The sequence below is a fragment of the Copadichromis virginalis genome, linkage group LG23 (assembly GCF_057382275.1).
Source record: "Copadichromis virginalis isolate Kocher_CV1m ecotype Utaka linkage group LG23, C_Virginalis_male_GT1.1, whole genome shotgun sequence".
Lineage (NCBI taxonomy): Eukaryota > Metazoa > Chordata > Actinopteri > Cichliformes > Cichlidae > Copadichromis > Copadichromis virginalis.
The window spans coordinates 19,993,707-20,011,899 of NC_140639.1; the positions used below are offsets into that span (position 1 = coordinate 19,993,707).

An 18,193-nucleotide genomic window follows, 5' to 3' on the forward strand; every position below is an offset into this window, starting at 1 on the left:
TGGACAAATCCATCACTTCAAAGCAAAATATGACCTCTGCAAGACGCCAACAACTAAACCAAGCATAAGGAGGTATTTGTCACCTGGTTGGGGAATAGACATTTGTTCCTAGTGCCAGGTGGTCACTAACATGACTGTGTAACAGAGGCTTTAGCTATCATTTCCCCTTTGAATGCAATCAACCATCAGCAAACAGTTGGTAAATACTTAATAACAATAATATGAATTCCTTCATGACAAGTGGTTTCAGACTGGTTTCTGGGCCTGTGACTGGGGCCTTATTTACTTGATCATTCAGTTACCATGATTGTCACACATCACAAATGATAACTTGGGAGTTCGCCTTGTAATCGGAAGGTTGCCGGTTCGAGCCCTGGCTTGGACAGTCTCGGTCATTGTGTCCTTGGGCAAGACACTTTACCCGTTGCCCACTGGTGGTGGTCAGTGGGCCAGTGTCCGGCAGCCTCGCCTCTGTCAGTGCGCCCCAGGGTGGCTGTGGCTACAATGTAGCTTGCCATCACCAGTGTATGAATGTGTGTGTGAATGGGTGGATGACTGGTTGTGTAAAGCGTTTTGGGGTCCTTGGGGACTAGTAAAAGCGCTATACAAATACAGACCATTTACCATAACTTAATGTCATGTGGTTAGTGGTCACATGTCTGCAAAACCACAACATAATGAAATGCAAAATGATCCCTTAAAAAAGCATCTGAAACCACCTCTACCTCTGAAACTTAGCAGATTCAGTTTTTAATTACCATTAAAACTGCTGGGTTAGTGTTGGACAAAGATCATTGTTGGGGTTAAACTACAACAGTTGCCACTTTTCTAAAAACTAAACCAAAAATACACACCAAAATCTTTTAATGGTCAAACTGGACAGAAATAGAAAAACCAATAAACATCAGTATATGTACACCCAGCATTCTTCACACACACAGACTCCAGAACGCCTTCACATGTCATCGACCATCAAGCACAGTGTTCAATTCATTAACAAAGCTTTGAGACGACAAACAAAACATTCGCTTCTTTAAGTTCAGTTCAAAAATCAGCCAATAACCATTCATTACACCTTCTCTTTTATTCAGCTGAAACCAGACAAAAACAATGGGTTTCTGCCAAACTCCTTAAAATTTTAAAAATAAGGTGCTTTAGTCCTTTAATAAATGGACAAACTGTGGCATCTTTAAAATATCAGAACTTCCACATTTAAGTTAAACCAAAGAACTGAGAATTTGTGGTCTGGTTACAATCGATTGTCAGGAGATGTTAACAGGTTATGAACGATCATGCACCATGAGAACAGGTTTCTTATTACGATTGGGAAATTTAAGGATTCATATTTTCTCCTTTTTGTGCGTCTAAAGCTGTACAGAAATGTCAAGCCAGCTTCTTTTGTGCTCTCGTGTGTTTGCATAGTTTGGAATTTGCAGCATGAAATGAAGGATGTCAGGAGATTTTTTTTTTGTTTCTTTTAAACGGACAGACGTCAACCCTGAAAATAGAATGCAAGCAGCCCACCACCTCGACGAAGTCTTCAAGGGACAAAAAAAAAAAAAAAAAAAAAAAAAAAAAAAGTCCATGAAGAACATGTTTTAGCTCTTTAACTACAAACTGCTGTAGGGAGGTCAGAGCAGAGACACTCTAATCTGCCGAATCTTAACAAGATGTCATATCCAGAAGACAAACAGTGGATTCAGGTGTTTAAAGTATGCCAAAGAAAGAGTTATTGGAATCAGAGACAGATTTTTGGATCAGTGGCATTCCACAGGGATTATACCAGGATCCTATTTCATTTAAAATGGTTTAGTTTAGGGTTTGTTTGTTTTTTTAAGGTTATGTTTGTTTACAGTAGTTTAGAAGTGCAACAGATTTCTTCTGATGAAACCACCCAAATATTCAAAATTAATCAATTTTAGATCCTTTGTCCTTCTCCTGCATACCCATCATCTATCTCTTAAACGTATTAATTTGAGGTGATTTGATTTCATGTGAAAACATTCTCTACAAATTCATTACTGTACTGACTTACTGTTTAGTAGCACAGATCCAGACTTAATTCAGAATTTTAAAGCTTGAATCAGCTTTGTGCTTAGTGACATATACTGATGTCCCTGCCAAGTCTCTTCAAAAAGACCAAAGCATAAATCGGCTATAATGAATGAAGTCAGCATCAGTGCATGTGCCAAAATGAGATCCAAAAAGCTGCCGGTGAATACAAAAACATGGCATTTAAGATGATTTAACGACCCTTACAAGGAATAACTGTTATTAAAATTGTAGTTCTCATTATTTGACAAAAAATGCCCAAATTGTTCCAGTCACACAATCAATCTGCAGATATTTTTATTCACCGTTTTTGGGACTGGCTAGTTAATTTAACACAATGATATCCACCACTGTGGGCTGTGAAAAAGCTTTTAAGTGAATTCTGGCGTCTGCACATGCTCCTTCCTTCGCTTGTAGTTACTGAGCTAAAACCCATAGAGCGCCAACCGTCAGGACATTCAGCGCTCAGTTTCTGCAGCCGATCTCCTCCTTGTAGCGATTCGTCAGTGTGTTAGCTTTATGCGTCAGTTTCGACAGAACCGCGTGGAGTCCATTCAGGTGGAAGTGAAACTGCTTCTCCAGGTCATCCTCCTCTGCCACCACCATGCTGGCCACACCCGCCTTCTCCTTCCGCAACTCCTCGCCTTGCACGACGCCCCACTCGATGTCATTGCGGATGGATTTAAGCAGGATGTATGAGCTGTACATGTCAGTATCAGGCTGGAAGTAGGCGCTGTCGTGAGTGGGGCTGGTGCTACCTGTGCCACCACCGTCATCCCCACCATCCCCGTTCTCTGTCGGCTTCAGGTCATCCCTGTCGTCCAGCGGGACGTCCCGCAGCAGGCTGGGCAACATCACTGTCTGGTCCATGTTGTTGACAGCGCCAATGAAGCGGTTCATGGCGTTGAAGAGCGAGTTCTTCTGGTTGTAGGAGTCAGGTATCTGCATGACGGCGGCTGGTGAGGGCCCGTGTTGGCCAGCGGTCGCAGCGCCAAACTTAGCCCGCTAATGCTCCTTAAAGGATTACTGAGAGACTGCGGAGGCACTCACTGCTCCAAAATGGGCCAGCTCCTGAGCTGAGGGCCCCGTGTTTCTGCTGCAGGACTCCAGCTGACCCCAGAGGCATAAACCTGATATAAAAACACAAAAGGAAGAGGAGGAAGGATGAAGCAGCTTCAAATGGAGACCCAGCATATCCAGGACATCTCCTGGACATGCTGGACACCCATGACATCTGCAGGGTCATTTGAGGCCTTCATGATTTAACTACAAAGCTCAGGGATGGGGGAACTAGCCAGCTTTAACAGTATATCCTGCATCCATTATCGGACATCGGATTCCCCCCGCCTCACCGCCGTTACTCACTTCATATTCAGCCACCTCTGTTGCTGCTGAAGATCGGTTTGCATTATTTAAATCTCTCTGTGCTGCACAGCCACAGCCTCGCATGCAAATAAACGTGAGGTGCTGGCAACGTTTTTTTTAAAAACAGCGTGAACACCTGCGGTGGCAGCCCGGGCAGAGGAGGAGGGGGGTCTGCAGGAGAAAACACGGAAATGAAGGGGAATCACGGCACCGGCCTCTACCTGCTTCATTCTAAAGCTAAACCAGGGGACCTTTGAACAGGCGGGCCCAATAAACCATCCTTCCAGTCTATGTAACTGTGAATTAGCGACGCTTACACTTGAATCTTCATTTTAACCGGAACAAATGACCGTCGGGCTGCTCTTATTAGCCTCGCCACCCCAGCCAGCGGGTGATTCCGGGTACAGTTAGCTCGCTAAGTCTACTTTTAAAACGGGTAAACACCGGCGGCAGTGCGCCTACGTCAGCTTACCGTATGTCGGCTGTGGTTCCTGGGTACCAAGTCGCTGCTTCTGCCCGTTAAAGCTGTCCGGAAAAGGGATCTTGCAGACGGTCGGGCCGGTGGTGGTTGTTAGGGAGGCAGGAGAGTCGGGGCGGAGCAAAACATGGGATCACGATCACAGCCAATCACAGAGGGTGTGACGTCACGGAGAACGTCGGATAGTGTTGCATTGTTTATAAACTGACTTGAATAAAAATAAAGCTTTGGAAATAATATATTTATTTACATTTAAGGTTTACAACGAAAACAGTAGTTACATTAAAATTTAAATATATTATTAAGACTTTGTTTTATTTTATATTGTTTGTCACGTTTTGACTGATGCAACCTTGTCCCCCCTCTTTGGGGAGAAATAAATGTTACTTTTGTATGAACAAACAAATAAACATCAATATCCTCCTGAGAACCCAGGAAAAAAGAATCTTCCCATGAAACGTTTTTTGTGATTTCCTTCCTATTTGGAGGTAACAGAGACCACCCAAACACATCAGATATCAACGGAAAGCCCAAGATGTCCTTTATTTAGTACATCAGGACTTAGTAAGGTAGCTCAAATAAATCAAAAGATATAGATCAAATAATATATATAATGATAATGATTATAAATCAGACTAGATTATATTTCAAAGGAGTCAAGGATGATGTTACTAAATGTTCATTACAAATTTAATTTAAAATATTACAACTTTTAAAACTCACTAGAAGTTTCTGATTCCATATAAGGAAGGTTTTCACAATCTCATGCTGTTGTTTTCATTTCCACAAATGACTATTTTAAAGATTATTTCACATGTTCTAACGTGTTTGCATGGATCCACTCAGGGAATTCTGGTTCCCCACAGTCAGTTCTAAAACATGCACGCTAGCTTAACTGGTGATCCTAAATTGTGTGTTATGTGTGATTATGGTGGTCTGTCTCTAATGGATGGATGTGTAAAACATTGCCCCCGTCTGGCTCCACATTATATTACGACTGAATTCTTCCCCAGCCATAAAGTATTTATTTTCTCTGTGTATTTTAGTTTATTACCAGGATGCTCTTTTTTTAAATAATGCCAAACAGCAGTAGGTATACTATGGCGTTATTTTTGTGCCACTATTCTGAGCGCACGTAAAAAAGGTTTGCAGGTGCAAGTGTTGCATTTTGAGGAGAAATTTATTTTGAGCGAAGAAAAGCTGAATTTGAGTGAACAAAATTCATTGCTGCATGCAAAAAATGTATATCCGTGTTTGCTATTATCCATATACACACGCACAATAGCAGCCCCTCTCGCTCAGTTTTTGTATTTGCGCTCGCAATGTGTCGCTCACGCTCTCAACATTTCTGCCCGTGCACGCTCAACTCTTTCTGTACACCGTTATATTTGTGCCACAAAACCAGCCAATCACAGACTTGGATGCAAAAAAATCTGATTGGCTGTTTTTGTCTCCAATCAGCTCGAAAGGACGAAATGCAATATCCCAGAATCCATTTCGTCCAAAGCTCAAACGAGGCAGTGGCGGAGGAACACAGAGTGGCGGAGTTTGAAATATTACTCTTTCTGGGACACAAAATAAACTTTTAAGATATTTTCATGTTAGAATGTAGCTGTGTGAACTTCAAATATCTGCTCGATTTATCAAGACATCACATATTTGCATAAGTGCTCCAACGTTTTTGGAGATGCCTGTTACCCACCAGCTGACCGGGTGGGAACTCGGGTTAAACATAATATATAAGGCTGAACTGACAAAAAAATCACCGACTACACCACCAGGTATTATTGGAAAAACCATAAAGTCTTTGAACGAAAACAAACGCTGTTGTGACAGTGATGTACACTGTTTTGTTGGTATATATGTATGATTTGTATCACCTTCATGTTTCCAGCTTTACAGCTGTGGCTCCAGCAAACATCAGCTGATACTAGAAATTAATTTTAAATAAATTCTAACAACAGCTGATCAATTTTGAACGTGCTGCTGTTGTTGTTTAGCGCAACATCCGCTGGTTTCCTGTTTCTGGCGCAAAGTGGGAGATAAACAAACAAGAGAGACGATCAGCTGATCATTGATCAGTTTCATGATTGAAGTAGCAACAGGAGAGGGAGGGAGAGAGAATGAGGAGAGAAGAGGCAGCTAAGACACAGAATAACTCCAGCTTTGTGTCTTTTTTATTCTCGCTGAAGTCTTTTCCCCTCAATACGGATGTATTGTAATTGGTCCAGCCCAGAGTTGATTATTACCAGCTGGCTAATCCACCACCTTTCATTGTTTATACCATTACAAAAACAAACAAACTAACATAAAAATGAAAAATCACCATTGGCCCACCGGGCAAATGCCGGGTAAATGCCCAATGGCCAGTCCAGGTATTCGGTCAGCTGGTGGGTAACAGGCATCTCCAAAAACGTTGGAGCACTTATGCAAATATGTGATGTCTTGATAAATCGAGCAGATATTAGAAGTTTACACAGCACCATTCTCGCATGAAAATATCTTAAAAGTTTATTTTGTGACCCACAAAGAGTAATATTTCAAACTCTGCCACTCTGTGTTCCTCCGCCACTGCCTCGTTTGAGCTTTGGACGAAATGGATTCTGGGATATTGCATTTCGTCATTTCGAGCTGGTTGGAGACGAAAACAGCCAATCAGATTTTTTTTGCATCCAAGTCTGTGATTGGCTGGTTTTGTGGCACAAATATAACGGTGTACAGAACGAGTTGAGCGCGCACGGGCTGAAATGTTGAGAGCGTGAGCGACACATTGCGAGCGAGCGCAAGTGCAAAAACTGAGCGAGAGGGGCTGCTATTGTGTGTGTGGATAATAGCAAACACTGAAATACATTTTTTGCACGCAGCAATGAATTTTGTTCACTCAAATTCAGCTTTTCTTCGCTCAAAATAAATTTCTCCTCAAAATGCAACACTTGCACCTGCAAATTTTTTTTACGTGCGCTCAGAATAGTGGCACAAAAATAACGCCATAGTATACTTGTCAGCTTCATATTAACACAAATATCTTATCAGCCAATCACATGGCACTAATGCATTTAGGCATGTATAAAATAATCAAGACAACCTGCTGAAGTTCAAAGTGAGCATGAGAAGGGAAAAGAAAGTTGATTTAAGCGACTCTGAACATATGATTGCTCTCTAAGACAAAATAGCTCAAGAAGATGGCAGCTTTAGTATTCAGATGGTGGGTTTACAATTTGATGAATGACATGCAAGAAAGGGTCTCTCCAGCTTTGTATCAGTGGTTTAGTTTTTTTCTGGTGTAAAGGTGTGATGGATATTTTCTTGCTGAGCATTGTTTAAAAGCCACAGTCTACCTATGTATTGTTAACTATCCTAATAATTCTTCCATTAGGAAAACGCACCATGTCACGAAACTATATCTCAAAGTGATTTCTTGAACCTGACAGTGAGTTCTCTGTACTCCACTGGCCTCCACAGACACCATATCCTCAATCTTTGGGGATGTGGGTAAACAGGAGATTCTTGTGGATGGATTCACATGGATGTGGAGCTGACAAAGCTGCAGCAACTGTGTGATGCTATTATGTCAAGGTAAAGTTACATGTAAGGTTTTCTTATGTTGGATTTATCGACACAACACGCAGCCTCCTTTATTTTGTTGAAAACATTGCATGTCTCAAATAGTTATCAGTGAGTTTGTCATTCAGAAAACAGAAATATAAAATCTGTCACATCACAGTACACAGAATATGAAACATGAACAACACGTCTTTCAAACACAGCACACTGCCACAGAATCAAATTTCAACTTTAACCTAAAAATGTGAAAGCCTTTCAAGTGTTCTGGTGCCCCTAAGAGGGCTTTCTGAATATGATTGTTACTGACAACAGGTTTTTTCAGGACCTGAGCCTGACACACATACAAAGAAAGATCCTAACAACACAAAGAGAGAGAACACAAAGGGGTCAATTTTCAGTATTTCACAGCAAGACACAAAATAAATACAAGAGGAATGCTAACAGTGTTTGTATGTGTGTGTTTTTCCTAAGGTTTCCATGGTGATGTACATCTTATTCACTTTCCTGCAAAAGAAAACAGACAAAGGAGATGGAGGTAAACAACAGCACATGCTTGTTTTACATTCACTTAAAGAGTTGAGAATGTGGTCAGGTAAACTTTAGATTAAAGTTGGGTGTGTTCAGCTTTAGTGTAAGTTAGGTGTAGGTCTATATTGGGGGTACATCAAATATAGTTGAGGTTGGAGTTAGGTTGGGAGTAAGTTTAATGTTGAGTCTTGGGGTAGGCTAGGTGTAGCTTTAGGTTTTAGCTTGGTTTGAGATAATAATAATAATAATAATAATAATAATGTCATAATGTGTATGTGCTAGTCCCCATGGGGAATTTACTCCTCTGCATTTAACTCATTCACCCAGTGAAGCAGTGGGCAGCCACCAATGCAGCACCCGGGGAGCAGTGTGTAGGGACGGTACCTCAGGGTAGCCGTTCAGTGGAGTCAAACCCCCGACCTTCCGATCATGGGGCAACCACTCTACCTACTGAGCTATCCCTGGCCCCAGCTATCCCCGCAGGTAAGGTGTAGTTTAGGTTAGGAGTAGGTTTAAGGTATAGTCTTGGGGTAGATGGTAGATTGAGGTAGGTCAGGATAGATGTAGGATTGTGAAAGGTTATATAGGTTGGGTAAAGGTTAATGTTTTGTATAGGTGAAGGTCTCAGTTTGTATTAGTTAGGCTTGATTTAGGTCAAGATCTAGACTTGCATTGGTTGTGTATCTCTAGGTTTGGGGTAGTTTTAAGTGTAGATTTGGGCTAGGTTCTCTGTGTTTGATGTAAGTTAGGTTTAGTTCAAGGTCTACATGTAGGTTTGAAGTAAGGTAGATATGAGTTAGAAGTAGGTTAAGATCTAGATTTGCGACTTATATAGCCTTTTTCTACTGGTAAGTACTTTCTTACCAAAGCTGTGTTTTATGCTTTATGCACACATTCCTATTATATTTTTTCCTATGCATAAACACTCTAGTTTAGGATACTTTTGTTGTTAGATCTCACTTTCAGGTGGGTTAAGTGTAGCTTTGGTTAGTTACGCTACACCTTGGTTGGTTAGTTAGTGTCCATCAGAAAGTGATAGGTTAGTGCCGGGGACGTGTGGATTACCTGTTAGATCATCTCGTACTGGTTGCTGTTGATGAAGTGAAACAAGCAGCAGGCCAGAGTTACACCGACCAGCTAAAAAACACAGAGAGATGGATTTTATTTCTGCTTCAGTGTCACTGTCTCCTATTGTCTCCTATAGATTCCAAAGGCCATGTTTAGTACCTGAGAGAAGGCAATACCAAAGGTAACTCCAGCAATGATTCCCATGTTGCTCTCTATGAAGGACACAACCAGCTCATAGCAACCCTGCGGAGACAGGGTAAAGTGATTTGCAGTAAATACAGACTGATGGATCACCATCATGTGACCACTTAGCATAATTGTGGTTGTTAGACTTAGTAATTATAATAATCTTAATAATCTCCACAAAAAAGCAAATGCAAATGAAAACTTTTGGGAACTGAATTTTCTTCATGTATTATTTGTGCCTTCCTGACCTCTTTGTAGACCTTCTGTGCTGCCAGAGTGGTGTTCTTCAGGTCTGCTTCATTGCAGTCAGAGACATGAACACAACAGCTGGTAGGAATCCCACTGATGGGAAAATACACACTGCTGAACCAGCTGGTGTAATTATAAACTCCACAGCAGTGTAACTGAAGAAACAGAGACAACCAAATCACCACTTTTCAACATCTCATCATGTTTGTTTCTGAATGTGTGAAAGACGTCATCAGTGTAAAATCTGCATAAAAGAACGCTGGACATATCAGCAAGTTTCTCTGCCTATGAAGTCTCTGACATTGTTCCTTTTGCTTCTTTTTGTTTGTTTTTTTTAATTAGGAAATTAATTATCTCTATTGTATGTTATTGTCCTCATGCAGACTGCATATTTAGTTATCACACCAACCCTTAAAATCTTTATTCTTTACGGAGCCCCCCGCAGGGGACATGGGAGAAAAAAAAAATTAAGACGGACTTTTGCGAGATCTCGCAAAACTTTTAGCCGCATTCTTCGGACGCCGGCTCGAAGCCGACCGGGAGGTCGAGACACGATGTGCCGGGAAAGCAGTGTTCCTCCCGGCTGTAGTAGGTCTCGACCTCCCGTTAGCTTCGAGCTAACGGGAAGAATGCGGCTAAAACTTTTGCGAGATCCCAAGATAGTTTTGCGAGATCTCGCAAAAGTCCGTCTTAATTTTTTTTCCTCCCATGTCCCCTGCGGGGCTCAGAAGTTCTTTAATGACATGAGACATGTTTAATAAAATAAAAGTAGTTATATCATTTTTATATGTTTGAATAACTGCATTAATAAAACATGTGCATCAATATTTGAAATATATTTGATTGCTACCACAGGAGTGTGTATATGTGTGTGTGTATGTATATATAACAGTGACACTGACATTTTTGGTACCCCTTATTGCCTTTAGTAAAACAAGGGGAGGACAACTGTTGACTGATCCATGAATAGGGACCGACAGGCTTGCAAGAAGTAAAGTGAAATATTTGCTCTCTAAAGAAATAAAATAAAATTAATGCCACAGAGGGTTGTTTAAAAGTTAAAACTATAAGAGACCAACAATATGACCCTGAGGAACACCCAAAAGAAAGAACAAATGTAGGTGTTGGTAATAAGGTAAAATGCTCCATAGACTAGCAGTTTGGACTTTAGCTTGACAAGTAAAAGATCCCTGGTTTGGTCTCAGTAGAGGACACAAAATCCTTTGGGGTTATGTCAGGAAGGGCAACCAGCATAAAACGTGCCACTTCCTCCCATGGTGACCCTTTGTGAATAAGGGACCACCCAAAAGTTGCTTCTTTTATTAAGAAACTTGGCAAGTTTAGAGGTAACTTTTTAGTTTCCAATATACTACTTACGAAACATTAATGAGTGGATCATGGAAAACACCTACTCTGCGTTGGACACCATCCACTGCCACACTCCTGTCATCTCGTCCGTCGTATCTCATCACTGCTGCACTGTAGGCAGTGAGGAATGTCCCTTTAATCTAAACATGCAAACACAGACAGATATTGGTCAGAATGAGCAGCTGTGTTTTTTGAAGGTATTCTGAAAACTCTCAAGTGTGTTTTGACCTCATGACGAAAGACAAATCCAGAGATCCCAGCAATGAGTTCAGTCATGAAGACCAGAGACAGAAACACTGCGTACTGAGGAGAGATCAAAGGTCATGAGGTTGGACAAGGAGTCACACCATACGGAATGAGCAAGTTAACTGGTCATTAAACCTAAAAACTTGATAGATGTATTAGTTAGCAGAGATTTTTTAATTTTGAAAGCTTTAGTCACATAAAAAAAAACCTCATAAAAGGTTTAGTCAGACATTTGTTAACAAATTCCGAGTAAGCTGGAAGACCCACCAGTTTTAACATCCAAGGACGCCCCCTACAGGTGGCAAAACAGCCGAACAGTCCGAACAGGGCAATGGCAGCGCCGGTGCCAGTGAGGACGTAGGGAGCACTGGAAGGGCTGCTAGAGATCAGCAACATGTAGGGACCCAACATGAACTTCCACCATAACCCCACCACCAGCAGGACCACCCCTGTCACCTGAAGGAGTGTTTAAAAAATGAGTGTAAAAGAAAAAGAAAAGAAAAACTTAAAAACTCTACATTGATTGATTGTAATTTGCATTTTAATCTATTTCAGTTCATTGTATTAACTGCTCTATTAAAAAAAACAAAATAACCCACTAACATTTTGGTAGATGGTTTATTAGTGCGAATTTCTCTCTTTTTAAAATATATATGTTATGTTAGCTAACATCATTTTTATGATGATATGCCTGTTGCTATATTTAGTGGCTATTTTGAAGAACTGGACAAAAGCAGCATTTAAATATACAGTTATACAGTACAATTTCAAATTAGAGACAAATCACTGATGTGCAAGTGTAGAAAAAGAGTAACAAATAATTTTGGTAATGACCTGGGCTGTTTTTATCATTTTACTTGGTTGGGGATTGAATAATTTATTATAATATGAGACAAAAAAAGACGTAGACTTCTTATTTATTTATTTATTTATTTAGTAATTTAGTGAAAAGACTACATAGCCATGATAAAAAATAAAAATCAACAAAAACTTTAGTGTTCACAAACAGCTGATGAAGACATGAACCTCATATGACCACAGATCCCTTATAAACTCATCAGTCATTCATAAGGAAGCATAAAGGCGTTTTAGTTTTATACAGTTGGTACGTAAAACAAGTTACAATGTTTTCTGTCCAGTCAAAAGAAATCATTCTTATTGCAAAAGTTTAATCTGCAAAAGAAGTTAAAGCTGTGCAGCAGACGTGTTGAACCGCACACAGAAGCTGGGACTGTAATTAAGCACCACATGTCTCTGCAGACTCTGACAGTGAAGTGACAAAGTGACAAACAGATGGGAAAAGAAGCTGGACCAGCATCCCCATGACAAACTGGATGCTACATACAGCTGAAACCAGCTGAAAGAATTTAGCTCAGCAGCTGCAGACACAGTCAGAGCACACAGAAGAAGAGCAAAAGTAACTCTGACAAACTCATAATGTCTGCAGTGGTGTTTTCACTCCAGTTTAATTCACTCGTTGTGCTCCGGGGTAGCTCATCGGATGTCTTCAATAATAATTGCATCCATTTTACGGTTCGGCACTTAGTTGTGACAGTTAAATTTAGCAGCAAAGAGGTTTCAGAGTGCACTAATGTCAGGGAATGTCCTCAAAAACATTCCCAAAAAACACCACTGTGGAAATGTGTGCTCCACCCAGTCAGAGTGGATTGGATGAATGGTTGTCAGTAGATGTAGTACAAGATGGACACTGAGATTACTAGAGTAGGTGGTAGGTTTGTGTTTATAGACCAGGTTTCTATAATGATACAAATATATTTAAATATATTTGTGTTTAAAAGAAAAAGATTGTGGGGCATAATGGGAGGAGGGTAGGCGTCCATAGGTCACATCATTCCCAACACCAATCTCAGCCTTTATTTTGAAGTCAACTGTCCACAGACATCATAAAAATCAATAAAAAATAATTACCAAAGCACTTAAAAGCACCCGGGCCACCATCACCAACTCTCAATACCAGCCTCCTTGTCAAAACTGGTAATTATAAAAATAAATAAATAAAAACAAAAAACATATGAAATGTGATTCAAATCTGCAGTTCTTCTTCTTCTTCTTCTTGCAGTTTGGTTCTTAATTTTTCTCTATGCTACATGAGTCCGTGGATCTGATTTCAGCCTTTCAAACTAAAAATATAACAATATTTGAGCACAGTGTACAAACAAAATCACCTGACATATTTATTAAAAGGTTTGTTTAAAAGGTTCTAACAAGGTGAAATTCCCTTGTTTTGAAAATCACTGTAAATTCTCTTGAGGACCTCTCATGCAAATATCAGTTTCATGATTTATAACTAATTTTTCTGATGAGCCAGCTCTCTATCTGGATACTATGTCTTGTTCAGGTGGTTTATGAGGACGCCTGATCAGATTTGGGAGTAAGACCGACACAGGATGAAAGAGGAGAAAAGGCACTGGCTGCTGGCAGGAGATAAATGAAGGAGGCATTTGATTTTGACTCCCGGTCGTGCCGGGCTGCCTGCTGCGCCTGTATGAGCGTTTCAAAAGGAGTCATGCTGGGATGTTGAAACACTCCGCAGATGACAAGAAAGCCGTCTGTCAGCTGGAGTCACGTCAGGTTGGTTTGATTCGGGATAAAAGTGGGAGTTTGTGTTTGTGCAGCAGACAACAGATTGTGTCTGGGAAGATTAAAAAAAAAATCTGATTCACTTCAACAATAAATGGAGCGGGAAATAATGTTCGATATCTTTATCATTTACTTTGTGCCAGCAACAAAGACAATGGCATTTATAGTAAAATGTGACTCACATGATTCTGCACTAGTAGAGCTGGGCGATAGAACGATAACGATATGTATCGCGATATAACTTTTACTCGATAGAGAAATTAAGCTATCGCGATAGACCTCGCCGCTCTTGTCCTCTAAAAAAAAAAAAAAAAAAAAAAAAAAGATCAGCCAATCCAAATTAAGTAGCACAGAGCCGAACCAATCACAGCCGCAGCGTCACGTCGCGTGACTTGTAACGTACAGCACAAGTGCCAAGCCGCATGTGTGTTTGTTTGGGAAGCAGCCAGCGGGTAATGGAGGAAATGAGTGTGCCGACTAGAAAAATCAACCGAGCGTGACCGAAGAGAAAACAGATAATGGTTCCAACGCCGGAGAGATTGTCGAACGGAAGAGCCATAGAAGTTCCGTAGTGTGAAGGTATTTCGGCTATTTCAAGTCTGACAAAAAACAGAGTAGCGTGCACTGTAAATTGTGCCGAAAGCAAGTCTGGAAATACAATGAACTGGTGCATGCGTCACACTGTGCGCCACGTTATTGTTTCGGTGAAATGAATTTCTACAATACTGTTAATTCTACTCTCTGCAGTGTTTAAATGCTTACATATACACACAGTTACTGTCCCTCCACACATACGACTCGGTTCTGCTTCTATGCCCCAGCTTTGTTTACTTTTTCCCACCGAGGCTTCTAGACTTCTGATTGGCCAACATTTCTGCACGGTTAGGAATCTAGCGCCACCTGCTGCTTTGGCATGTTCATAGCAGCGTTTTCCTTCATTTCTGCCTTTATGTGTGGACGGGATTATTTTTTAAAACGGAAACGGAAAATCTCCGTTTTCAAAAATACCCGTGTACGTGTGGACGTAGTCTCAGTCTCTGACTGGAAGCGCTAATTCGTCATTCGGCTTTTGTCAGACTAATGTAACTGTTAAAACTGTTTGAAAAGCTCAGCTATACAACAAGGAGAGATTGAGAATTTCCTTTTAGTTCTCAGTTTATTTGATATTGACAAAAGTTAGTCAGTTTTGTCTGTTCTTCTGTAAAACAAACTAAGATTTATTTTTAGAATTAATATTTTGTTTCTAAGTGGAATTGACAATTTAGTCTGTTTCGTTTGTTCTATTTTGAAACTTAAACGCTTTAGCGGCTGCCTTTTGTGTAGTTTGCAATATTTGCCTTTATTTATCTGAAAAAGTCTCATGTTCCTTAAGTACATCTACCCTGTTGAACTTATTATGGGAAATAAATAATATAATAAATAAATAAAAACAAGCTGCTGATTATTTCACATTTTACTTGTGAGCAACGGCACATTTAAATCTTACAAATATAGTTATTTGGCTTATATCGTGATAGATATCGTTATCGCCTGAAATGAAAAAAACATATCGTGATATGAAAAAATCTCATATCGCCCAGCTCTATGCACTAGATTATTTTGTTGTAAAATCTGTTATGAAAGACTAACGTTTGAATCTGGAAAAGAAATAGATCAGATAAGGTCAATATTAAATATTAATTTAACAATAATTAAATTAAATTTAATACTCAGCAGGTAAAATTTTTCTGACAGACTGAACTACAGTCAGCGTCCATCGAGAGAAAACAGTCTCTCCAACACTGAAATCTCATTCAGAGCAAGAGGAAGTTAGTCTGTGCTATTGGTTAGATCTCTAAGACCACACAAAACACAGTCCTCATTAGGACAAATGGGCCACTGCAATAGGAAGGACCTGACAATGATCAGATGCTAAAAATCCAATAGCAACCAAGACTGGAAAAGAAGCTGAACTCAATGAACTCAGTCTAAGCAACAGCTAAAGCTGGGGCAATATCTTGGGCAATACAGCTAACTGGACTGCAATAGAAAGAACAGCAATAAAAATGGCTAGGCAACTACCAGGACAAGGCAACAACCTGGACAAGATCATGATTTGGGCTCCCAAATCTCTAGGCATTAACCACGGCCATGTGACTTAAACTCTATATGACAACAACACAGACCAGTCAATAACTGGGGCTTACCAGCAATGTTAGGATACAGCCAGAGGTAGGCAACAATCAGTTGTTGCAGCCACAACCATTGTTTTCATGACAAGTAGATTAAGCAGATTTAGGCAATAGAAAACCACAGGACAGACTGCTTAGAAATTAGGGATAGGAAACAAAATGGGGAAAAACAGGACTACTGTAGGCAACAAGTAGGGATACTCTAAACTCTTAACAGAAAGTAGGCCTTGTTAGGATAAATAGGAAGCAACAACAATGACAAGAAAATGTTTATCACCTATAAAACTAACAGCATAAATGAAAAGTCAAAAAACAAATGTAGCCCAATTTGCAGGATTGGGCAAACAATTCAAACAAGGCAACAATCCGTAAAAAACAGCAGTGAAGTAAACAATCAGGAATACAAAACAATGAATCCTCCTCAACAACAGGGTATGGCAACTTTAGGCATTACAAGACGAGAAACCAGACAAGTCAACAATCTGGGTTTTTTAGGCAACAATTAGCTAAAAAGGAAACAATGTGGACTGGCTAGATAGTAGTGTTAGTCAACTGCTGCAGCAATGATATGGCCAGACTCTTTGAAAAACCTAGGTCATCGGCATCAAGGCGGCCTAGGCAACAAGCAACTAGAAAACATCAACTCAGAGTAATCAACAAACTGAGATAGAAACTACACAGAGGGCTGCAAACAGGACTGTGTAAAAAAAAAGACAACAGCTGGGAGAAGATTGTAATGAGGAACAGGTAGCAGCCCAGACTAGACTGTAAATGGGACTGGACTAAAATTAGCACCAGAATTCAGGCCTTGTTAGGACAACTGGGAAGAAACATAACTGAGGACTAGAAAGTAACTAGCATAATCCATTAGGTAACAATCAATGGTACACAGCCACCTGAATGGTTTAAAAAAATCAGTCTAGGGCAATATAGCTGTATGGGTTACAGTGGAAAGCAACTAACAATAAACAACCACGTCTAGGCTGCTAATCAACAGGGCAATGTATTGAGAAAGGAAATAACTGGGACCAGGAAAAAAACAAACAAACAAACTAGTGAACAATAATAAGAAATAGGACTGAGCAACTGATCAGGCCTAGAAAATAAAGGTTGAGTGAAAAGTTGGACAAACTAACAACAACAAATTAAAGATGGTTAGGAAATACAGACTGTTGATTATGAAACAAAACAGGAGCTGGACTAAGACAACCAGACCTGAGCCTGAAAGAGACAGAAAGAATATTCTGATCAGCTCTACTGACATGACTGCTTCCTGTTATCAGGTGTTGTTTCAGCAGTGCCCTCTCCAGAGGTCCATGTCTTCATTTTCAGGTTGGTGTCAGAGCTCTGGCTTCATCCTACTCATTCCTCAGAATCCAGATAATTACCGATCCTATGACCTTTGACTTTGTCCACTTTAAAAATAGATAAATTGTTGAAGTTTTTATCTACTCACCTGCATGTTTAATTAATGCAGCTTATTCTAAAATTGATCAAATTTACACCTATTCAAACTATTTCAGTCTGAGGATTTCAATGACATTTCAGCAGTTTAAACATGTTTTAAACAAACCCGTTGAGCTCTTGGATCTGATTGTGAGACAGGATTTAGCTGAAGTTAAAATAAGACATGAAGAACAGGTTTTCTTACCCAGAAGATGAAGGAGTAGAGCAGCAGCAGCGTCTTCAGGCAGAAGATCGCCGGTTTGGTTTCCATCCTCCTGGGAGCCATAATCCATCTGAGACTGAGGGACCAAAACCAGAACTCCGCTCGTCTTTCTCTCTTTTATCACCACAGGAAGAGGGAAACCTCTCCCTCACGATGACAACCGCTCAGCCCCCTCTGCTGGTTTTACCAGTAACTGCACAACAGAGCAAGCTCCTCATGTTTTATGTTATTAGTTTATCTGTATTAACCTCACATTAATTACAGACAAACACAAGTATAATACATGATTTTCAACATTACGATTTAACAAATAAAACATTCATACAAACACAAATATTCCCCATTCAATCTTTGAACATAAACCCTTATGGACATTTTGCATGTAAAGTCCTTTTAATTTAGGCACATTCTGAAGCCAATACTTCAAGTCAAATTCATAATGGGGGACATTTATGTGTAGCAGGGTAAGTGTTAAGTGTGGTGCTGCTCCTTTCCCCTCTGATAGCCTGCTTTGAGTCTAAGTTCTTTGTCTAAATCTGTCCATTAGACCATGTTGAGCCTCTCAGATGGCTCCACTCTAGATATGAATCAGTTTTAGTCATACTACAGTGTCTGTAGTGCACATACATATATAAATATTTCAAGTAA

The 18,193-nt window shown here is 40.1% G+C and overlaps 2 protein-coding genes across 2 annotated transcripts; both read right to left on the reverse strand.

Moving 5' to 3' along the window:
• Positions 1-847: 847 nt before the first annotated feature.
• Positions 848-4,039, reverse strand: LOC146680719 (mid1-interacting protein 1-B-like). The gene is made up of 2 exons (XM_085449019.1): positions 3,890-4,039; positions 848-3,182 (listed from the first exon to the last, which is right to left on the reverse strand). The coding sequence occupies exon 2, from the start codon at positions 2,998-3,000 to the stop codon at positions 2,518-2,520; it is 483 nt and encodes a 160-aa protein (XP_085305145.1). The 5' UTR covers positions 3,001-3,182; positions 3,890-4,039; the 3' UTR covers positions 848-2,517.
• A 3,465-nt stretch (positions 4,040-7,504) lies between these two features.
• On the reverse strand, positions 7,505-17,667 carry LOC146680720 (tetraspanin-7-like). The gene is made up of 8 exons (XM_085448129.1): positions 17,528-17,667; positions 11,372-11,560; positions 11,087-11,161; positions 10,903-10,998; positions 9,490-9,645; positions 9,215-9,298; positions 9,053-9,124; positions 7,505-7,963 (listed from the first exon to the last, which is right to left on the reverse strand). The coding sequence occupies exons 1-7, from the start codon at positions 17,606-17,608 to the stop codon at positions 9,056-9,058; spliced, it is 750 nt and encodes a 249-aa protein (XP_085304255.1). The 5' UTR covers positions 17,609-17,667; the 3' UTR covers positions 7,505-7,963; positions 9,053-9,055.
• Between the last annotated feature and the right edge of the window lie 526 nt (positions 17,668-18,193).